Source organism: Cebus imitator, unplaced genomic scaffold (genome assembly GCF_001604975.1).
Source record: "Cebus imitator isolate Cc_AM_T3 unplaced genomic scaffold, Cebus_imitator-1.0 Scaffold169, whole genome shotgun sequence".
NCBI classification, from domain to species: Eukaryota; Metazoa; Chordata; class Mammalia; order Primates; family Cebidae; genus Cebus; species Cebus imitator.
Genome location: NW_016107484.1, coordinates 825,326 through 834,936, shown reverse-complemented (window position 1 = coordinate 834,936; position 9,611 = coordinate 825,326). Strand labels below are relative to the sequence as shown.

Genomic DNA, 9,611 nt, shown 5'->3' with positions numbered 1-9,611 from the left:
AAGGCCAGGTATGGTAGCTTACGTCTGTAATCCCAGCACTTTGGGAGGCCGAGATGGGCAGATCACGAGGGCAGGAGTTCAAGACCAGCCTGGCCAACATGGTGAAATCCCATCTCTACTAAAAATACAAAAAATTAGCCAGGCATAGTGGTATGTGCTTGTAATCCCAGCTACTTAAGAGGCTGAGGTAGGAGAATCGCTTGAACCTGAGAGATGGAGATTTTGGTGAGCTGAGACTGTGCCACTGCACACCAGCCTGGGCAGCATAGCAAGACCCCATCTCAAAAAAAAAAATTAGCTGGGCATGGTGGCAGGCACCTGTAATCCCAGCTACTCGGGAGGCTGAGGCCAGAGAATCGCTTGAACCTGGGAGACAGAGGTTTCAGTGAGCAGAGATCGCACCATTGCACTCCAGCCTGAGTGACAAGAGCGAAACTCCGTCTCAAATATATATATATATATATATATATACATACAGATACATATATCTATTTGCCATTAACAATACGAGAAACTAAGCACAAAAGCTAAAGGACTGCTCTGCATTATTTTCCAATTTTTATGTAAATCTATAACTGTTCTTAAAAAAAAAAGCCTATTTTGTACAACAAAATAAACTTGTGAGAACAGATTTTCTTTCTCTTTTTCTTTTGAGACGGAGTCTTGTTTGCACTGTCACCCAGGCTGGAGGGCAGTGGCATGATCTCAGTTCACTGCAACCTCCATCTCCTGGGTTCAAGCAATTCTCCTGCCTCAAACTCCCAAGTAGCTGGGATTACAGGCATGTGCCACCACATCCAGCTAATTTTTGTATTTTTAGTAGAGACGGGGTTTTGCCATGTTGGTCAGGCTGGTCTCAAACCCCTGAACTCAGGTGATCCGCCTTGGCATCCCAAAGGGGATCGATCCTTGGCATCCCCTAGGATTACAGCCATGAGCCACCACACCCAGCCAAGAATAGATTTTTCAAAAGAAGACCAATAAGGAATTGCTCAAACAGATTTATTTATTTATTTTTTTTTGAGATGGTCTCTTGCTCTGTCACCTGGGAGGCAGAGTTTGCCTTGAGCCAAGATGGTGCCACTGCACTCCAACCTGGGTGATGGAGTGAGACTTCATCTCAAAAAATAAATATAGTAAATAAATAAAACATGACGCAGATAAAATCAAGATTTAAACAGATTAAAAAGGAGTTAATAAGTGAAAAATGTGGAGGATAAATGCAATAGGACTCTGTGGTGGAGACAGCTGCCTATCTATGGCTGAGTGAATAATGACCCGCAACACGTCCACATCCTAGCCCCTAGAACCTGTGAATATGCCACCTTACACAGCAAAAGGGGCTCTGCAGATGTGATTAAGGACTGTAAGATGCAGACATAATCCTGAATTATCCAGGTGGGCCTGGTGTCATCACAGAGGCTGGGTGTGGTGGCTCAAGCCCATAATCCCAGCACTTTGGGAGGCCAAAGCAGGCGGATCATCTGAGGTCAGGAGTTTGAGACCAGCCTGACCAGCATGGAGAAACTTCTTCATCTCTGCTAAAAATGCAAAAACTAGCCAGGCATGGTGGCGTGTGCCTGTAATCCCAGCTACTCCAGAGGCTGAAGCAGGAGAATCACTTGAATGCAGGAGAATTGCTTGAACCTGGGAGGCAGAGGTTGCAGTGAGCTGAGATCACACCATTGCACTCCAGCTTGGGCAACAAGAGTGAAACTCCATCTCAAAAAATAATAATAATACTAGGCCAGGCGTGGTGGCTCACGCCTGTAATCCAAGCACTTTGGAGGCCAAGGTGGGCGGATCACCTGAGGTCGGGAGTTCAAGACCAGCCTGACCAACATGGTGAAACCCCATCTTAAAAAATAATAAAAAAATAAAAATAATAACAATAATAATAAGTGAAAGACGGAGGCAGGAGAGTGAGAGAAAGAGATGTGATGACAGAATCAGAATGGAGGAAATGCAATTGCTGGCTTTGAAGATGGACGAGGGCCATGAGTCAAGGACCATGGGCAGCCTCTGGAAACCGGAAAAAGCTAGGAACAGGTTCTCCCATAGAGCCTCCAGAAAGGGCCAGCCCTGCCAACGCTTTGATTTTAGACCAGTGAGACCCATTTGGAATTCTTATCTCTAGAACTGTAAGAGAATAAATTTGCGTTCTTTTAAGCTACTAAGTCTGTGCTCATTTGTTATGGCCGAAAAAGAAAACAAATATACTACCCAATCTGTACTCTCTGCTAGCTCTTTAATTAAAAACAAATCACGCCCATAATCCCAGCACTTTGGAAGGCCAAGGCAGGAGGACCACTTGAGACCAAGAGTTCAAGACTTGCCTGGGCCACTTAGCGAGACTTGTCTCTACTAAAAAAAATTTAGCTGGGCATGGTTGCACACTCCTAAGTCCTAGCTACTTGGGAGGCTGAGGCAGGAGGATTGCTTAGAGCCTGGGAAGTTGGGACTGCAGTGAGTCATGTTAGTGCCATTGCACTCCAGCCTGGAAGACAGAGCAAGAGCCAGAATTAAAAAAAAAAAAAAGAGAAAGAGAGAGAGAGAGAGAGAAAATGAAACCAGAAATACAGAACCTTAGAGTCTAGCCCATTGCCTTGGTTCTCTTTCCTTGGATGGGGACAAGATAATCCCATCAAGACAGAAGAGAAGGCAGTGGATAAGATGGATCCTTGGTTTTATTTATTTAACACCTCCCACCACAGGTGGGGAAAGTCCTCTAAGAGGGTGACTCACAGATGATGTTGTGCCTGGCGGTGCGGACTTGGTACAGGTCCACGTCTGACCGGGGGTAGCCCTCACAGTCTACCAGCGGCTCGTTCATCCCAATGCCTTTTTGCTGGAGGAAAGAAATGTGGTTAAAAGGAGCTCATAGGTGTAACGTCCCCAGGATGCCTCTCCCCAAACCCTTCTCTTCTGAAGTCATAATAAAGGGGACAGTAATGAAAATTGCCACATACTGATCACTTAGCACAGACTAGGGGCTCTACCCATGCCCTCACTACTACCCTGGAGTGGGCACTGTTTTTAATCATTTTTTTTTAACAACGCAAGTAATACATGAATCCATTCCGTTTAGGGGTTAAAACGGTGCTGATAAAACCAAAGACTTCTTTGAGCATCACCCCCAAGGCCAGTCTCTTCCTCCACTCCTCCAGACCCTCCTTCCCACAGAGGGCCAACACCTGGCTGCTAGCCCTGGAAGCCAGAGGGGAGTGAAAAGTCCAAACGGCACCCAGCAGTGGCAGGGCTTTGATTCTTCGGAAAATAAAAAGATCTGAAAGGACTTTCCAAGAAGGATACGGTGATAGCACTAGCTGCCTCCGGGGAGAGGAACTGGATGGCTGGGTGACAGGGCGGGGAGAGAGACATTTCATTTTATATCCCTCTGTAGTTTTTGAATTTTGCCTATGGGAATGTATTCCCTATTCAAAACAACCTTTAAAAAAAATTTAAAGATATAAGTCAGAGGAGAGGACATAAAAGCAGTGAAGCTAGTCGCACGGTTCAGGGCAGGAGTTTTGCAGCTGGTTAGACTTTAATTTGAATCTCAATTCTGCCTCATACAAGCTGGGCATCCTTAGCTGAGACCTTCTCCTCTCTAAGCCTCAGCTTCTTTAACTATAAAATGGGAATAGAAGCACTCGCCTCTCTTCCTATCTGCTGCAAGTGCTAATGAGCGGACCTGCACAGAGTACTCAGCACAGTGCCATGCGCACACACAGCAGAGCGCCACGTGCACACACGGCACACTGCCACGTACACACACAGCACAGCGCCACGCACACACACAGCATAGTGGGTTGAAGAGTGGCCCCCAAAAAAGATAGCCAAGTGCCAACCCCCAGAACCGGTAAATATGACTTTATTTGAAAAACAGTCTTTGTAGATGTAATTATGTTAAGGCTCTCGAAACAAACTCAGCCAGTGGCTGCTGTCCTTACAAAACAAAGGCAGAGGTAGATGTGGGACAGAGACACAGCAAGAAGGCCATGTGAAGATGCAGGCAGAGGTTCAAGTTACACAGCTCTAAGCCAAGGACTGCCAGCGGCCACCAGAGGCCGGGAGAAGGGCCTGAGAGCTTGTTCCTCAGAGCCTCCAAAAGGAGCCAACCCTGCTGATACCTGGATTTCAGACTTCTGGCCTCCAGAGCTGGGATGGAGTATATTCCTGCTGTTGTAAGTCACCAACTCTGTGGTGTTATGGTGGCCCCAGAAAACCACTATGCACAGAAGTCATAAACAGTGGCTGTAAGGATTAGTCAGGCAAGGGACAAGCTGCCAGTGTATGCAGGCACTGCAAAGAGGCATTCTGTTCACTCTGTTCCCTTTCTCCCTGGAAGCCTCTGGGTTACATCCAAACCTACCATCCACTGTGGCAGGGGGATAGTTCTCCATACTCCCCTAACACAGGAATCGCTATGACACTGCAGAAATGTTCCAGGAGCTAAAAACCTGTGTCTGCTCCTTCCTTCCCACAGAGGTTAAGAGTTGACTAGCCTTCGAGAATCAATGTCATATCGAATTCTGCTTCCCAAAGGGTGGGATCCATAACACTGGCAGCTTACACATATGGCATTAAATAAGCCTGCATCAAAAGACATATTCCTTTCCCAATTCTCCTCAATCCTTCAATTGTCAAGGCAAAAAGTGTCCATTTGGTGCTGGTCTCTGCAACACCCCCAGTTACTGGCTATCTCTAGGACCCTCCTTTTTTCTTTTTCTTTTTTTTTGAGACAGTCTCGCTCTGTTGCCCAGGCTGGAGTGCAGTGGCGTGATCCCGGCTCACTGCAACCTCCACCTCCCAGGTTCAAGCAATTCTCCTGCCTCAGCCTCCCAAGTAGCTGGGACGACAACCACGAGCTACCACACCTGGCTAATTTTTTGTATTTTTAGTAGAAACAGGGTTTCACCGTGTTAGCCAGGATGGTCTCAATCTCCTGACCTCATGATCCACCCGCCTCGGCCTCCCAAAGTGCTGGGATTGCAGGCGTGAGCCACCACACCCAGCCAGAGCCTCCATTTTTATACCAGTTTTAAGATATAATTCAGATACCATATAACTGACCCACGTAAAGTGTAAAAGCTAATGGTTTTTGTGTTTGTTTTGGTTTGTTTTGAGACAGGATCTCCCTGTGTTGCCCAGGCTGCTGGAGTACAGTGGTGTGTTCATAACTCACTGCAACCTTGAATTCCTGGGTCCAAGCGATCTGCCTCAGCCTCCTAAGTAGCAGGGACCACAGGCACATGTCACCACACCTGGCTAATTTTTTAATTTTTAATTTTTTGTAAAGATAGGGTCTTCCTATGCTGCCCAGGCTGGTCTCAAACCCCTGGCCTCAAGTAACACTCTTGCCCCAGACTCCCAAAGTCCTGGGATTACAGGCATGAGCCACCACACCTGGCCACTTGACCATATTTTCTTCGGAGAAATGTTTATTCAGGTCCTTTCCCTATCTTCTAGTCAGGTTGCCTTTTTATTATTAAGTTGTAAAAGCCCTTACTATAGTCTAAATACTATCCTCTTATCAGAGAAATGATATGCAAATATTTTCCCCCATTCTGTAGCTTACCTTTTCACTTCCTTTACTATGACTTTTGAAACACAGTTGTAAATGTTGAAGTCCAACTTATCATTTTTTCTTTTGTAGCTGGTGCTTCTGGTGCCATATCTAAGAAGGCTTTCCTAATCCAAGGTCATGAAGATTTACTCCTAGGCTTTATTATACGAGATTTATAGTTTTAGCTGTTCATTCTTTTTTTTTTTTTTTTTTTTTGAGATGGGGTCTCTGTCACCCAGGCTGGAGTATAGTGGCACAATCTTGGCTCACTGCAACCTCCGCCTCCCAGGTTCAAGCCATTCTCCTCTATAAGCGTCCCGAATAGCTGGGATTACAGGCGCCCAAAAGGGAGTTCAGTGTTGCAATTATAGCTCACTGCGGCCTCAACATCCAGGGCTCAAACATTCCTCCTGCCTCAGTCTCTGAGGTAGCTGGGACTACAGGCGTGCACCACCATGCCCAATTAATTTAAAAAAATATTTTTGCCGGGCGCGGTGGCTCAAGCCTGTAATCCCAGCACTTTGGGAGGCCGAGGCGGGTGGATCACGAGGTCAAGAGATCCAGACCATCCTGGCCAACATGGTGAAACCCCGTCTTTACTAAAAATACAAAAAATTAGCTGGGCGTGGTGGTGCGTGCCTGTAATCCCAGCTACTCAGGAGGCTGAGGCAGGAGAATTGCCTGAACCCAGGAGGCGGAGGCTGCGGTGAGCCGAGATCGCGCCATTGCACTCCAGCCTGGGTAACATGAGTGAAACTCCGTCTCAAAAAAAAAAAAAAAAAAAATATTTTTTTGTAGAGGCAGAGTCTCACTATGTTGCCAAAGCTGGTACTGAACTTCTGGCCTCAAGTGACCCTCCCACCTTGGTCTGCCAAATAGTGAGCCACTGCACCCAAACCCACTTTATTTTTCTTTTTTTGAAATGGAGTCTTGCTCTATCGCCCAGGCTGGAGTGCAACGGCACAATCTCAGCTCATTGCAACCTCCACTTCCTAGGTTTGAGCGATTCTCCTGCCTGAGCCTCCCAGGTATTTTTAGTAGAGACAAGGTTTCACCATGTTGGGCAGGCTTAAAACTCCTGACCTCAGGTAATTCACCCACCTCAGCCTCCCAAAGTGCTGGGATTATAGGTGTGGGCTACTGCGCCCAGCCCAAGCCTACTTTTTTTTCTCCCCCTGCCCCCAAGACAGAGTCTTGTTCTGTTGCCCAGACCTGGAGTGCAATGGTGCGATCTCGGCTCACTGCAACCTCTGCCTCCTGGGTTCAAGCAATTCTCCTGCCTCAGCCTCCCGAGTAGCTAGAATTATAGTCATGTGCCACCATGCTCAGCTAATTTTTGTATTTTTAGTAGAAACAGGGTTCTACCATGTTGGCCAGGCTGGTCTCAAACTCCTGACCTCGTGATCTATCCGCCTCAGCCTCCCAAAGTGCTGGGATTACAGATGTGAGCCACCACACCTGGCCCAAACACACTTTTTAGAAACAAACAGAACAGGGTTTCAGGCTGAAAGCCTTCAGCAAGCACAGCAGCTAGCTAGAAGCAACTAACATGCCGTATCAACTTGTAAAGTATCTAACCTTATATTTAAGAGAAGAGATTCTCCTTTTTCATATGCAGTGAGTTTTGAAATTTCCTTTTAAAGTACATTTATGAACAAGGCACTGTGGTGCATCCCTGTAACCCCAATATCTTGGGAGGCAGAGGCAGGAAGACTGCTTGAGCCCAGGAGTTTGAGACCAATCTGAGCAACATAGTGAGACCCTATAGCTACAAAATATACAAAAATTAGCTGGGTGTGGCGGGACTAACCTATAGTCTCAGCTACTTGGGAGGTTGAGGTGGGAGGATTGCTTGAGCCCAGGAGGTGGGGCTGCAGTGAGCCTCACCTCCTGGATTCAAGCAATCTTCCCTGAATTCCAGCCTGGGCAACAGAGTGAGACCCTGTCTCAATAATAATAATCATAATACATTTATATAAGTTTAAAAGTAGATTTAAATAAAAATATCAAAGGAATAACAGTACAAGTGGTGTATGCATATAGTATCCTGCATGTGGCAGAAAATAAAGTTTGAGAAATTGCTGGTAATTTGCGTGAAAGCACAGGTTCTGCGTGTAACAGACCTGAAGTTTGAATCCCACTTTGGGCATATAGTCAGCACCTAGTAAAATGGTTCTCTGGCCCTCCATATGCAACTTCATCTTATGGCTGGACATGGTGGCTCACACCTGTAATCCCAGCACTTTGGGAGGCTGAGGAGGGCGGATCACCTGAGGTCAGGAGTTCAAGACCAGCCTGGCCAACATGGTGAAAGCCTGACTCTACTAAAAATACAAAAATTAGGCGTAGTGGCACATGCCTGTTGTCCCTGCTACTCGGTGGCTGAGCCAGGAGAATCACTTGAACCAGGAGGCGGAGGCTGCTATGAGCCAAGACTGCACCACTGCACTCCAGCCTGGGCAACAGAGCGAGAATCCATCTCAAAAAAAGAAAAGAAATAGAAACTTCATCTTACATCACCTAAAATGCATTCCATCCCACCCTACTTGGGCATAACTAATTGAATCTTCCTCTGCAAACTGATATGTGATTTTACACTAGGTGGCATAATAAAACCTGCATCCGCTTTTAAGCTGGACCCACCACCGCCACTTCCGAACTGCATGACCTTAGATGAATGTTTGCCCCTCTCTGGCCTCAGTTTCCTCCTTATGCAATAAGGATAATAAGCCCCTCACTCACTCAAAGTACTGTCCTTAGACGACTAGCATCAGCATTGCTGGGAGTTTGCTATAAATGCAGAATCTGCTCCCTGACTCAAACAGAATCTGCATTTTAATAAGATCCCCAGGTAATTCACATACACACTGAGGTTTAAGAACTTATGATGTAATCAGCAAATGCCGGGTGTGGCATTCCAATAGTCCCAGCACTTTGGGAGGTCGAGACGGGAGGGTTCGCATGAGGCCAAGAGTTCGATACCAACCTGGGCAACATAGCCAGACTGTCTCTACAAAAAATACAAAAATAAGAGAAGGCAGTCAGCAAAGCACATGACAGTTGTTCAATCACCAGTCAAATAACACCTGTTTCCCCCTCCCTAAAATGGAGAAAGTAACAGTATCCATCTCAAAGGGTCGTTGTGATGATTAAATGAACTAACAAAGCACAGCACTTAAACCAGCGCCTAGCACACAGTAGTGTTCCATAAACGCTTGCTGGGTATCAATAAGGCTAACTGCTCAGCTGCTAAAGTTCTTTGCCTGTCTTCTTGTGCCGACAGAGGCCGCACTTGCGGCGCCTTGGGCCTCCCAGGGAGAAGAAGATCCGTAGCTGAGCGCCCAAGCTGAGCCCGCCGGGGCTTCTCAGTCTTCCAGGCATGGAGCGCCGAGTCAGGAGACCTGGGGTGCCCCCACGCCCGCCCAGGAGCCCCGAGCCCACACTCACGCTCTCCAACACGTCATAGTTGGCCTTGATCTGCGCCTCGATCTCCTCCTTGCGCCGCATCAGCTCCTTGACGTCGCTGACAGTCACGCCGCTGGCCTGCGAGGAGCCGCCGCTCTGCCTCGCTTCCTCGTCAGACATCGTGAACCGTGGGCAGCGATTCCAGACACCCGGCTCCCGGGCTACGGGCGACGCCCCAGGAGACCGTGACTACGGTTCCGCCCCTGGGCCAAAACACCCTAGCTGTCCGCGAGCGCGAAGAGGCAAAGGGCGGGAATTGGTAGGCGGGGCTTGGGGCGGAGATGGGTCACCGGAAGCCGCACCCTGCCGGAACACGTGCGCCTATGGTGACCCGGCAGGAGTAGCGTCGGGCGAAATGGATTCCCCACGCAGGTGCGCACCTGCGCTAGGGGATGATCTCGCCCCGGCCGACTCATTTTCTTTCCTCATTCGTGCAACAGACATTTATTGAGCGCCTACTGTATAGATGGATACTGTATGCCAGAGAACCTCTGCGTGGCGCTCCAATTCAGTTCTTCACATCCACACAGCCCTGGAAGATTTACAAAATACATTCGGGTTCCTTATCCCTCACTTT

At 47.7% G+C, this 9,611-nt stretch overlaps 1 protein-coding gene across 1 annotated transcript in view; it reads right to left on the bottom strand.

Annotated features, from left to right (window-relative positions):
- PSMD9 (proteasome 26S subunit, non-ATPase 9) overlaps window positions 1-9,279 on the bottom strand; it is a 30,062-nt gene extending 20,783 nt beyond the window's left edge. Inside the window, exons 1-2 of the mRNA XM_017544290.2 lie at window positions 9,017-9,279; window positions 2,746-2,848 (exon numbers count right to left, since the gene is read on the bottom strand). Of these exons, the coding sequence (XP_017399779.1) occupies window positions 2,746-2,848; window positions 9,017-9,154 (241 nt within the window). The 5' untranslated portion in view covers window positions 9,155-9,279. The remainder of the gene's footprint in view (window positions 1-2,745; window positions 2,849-9,016) is intronic.
- Window positions 9,280-9,611: the final 332 nt, after the last annotated feature.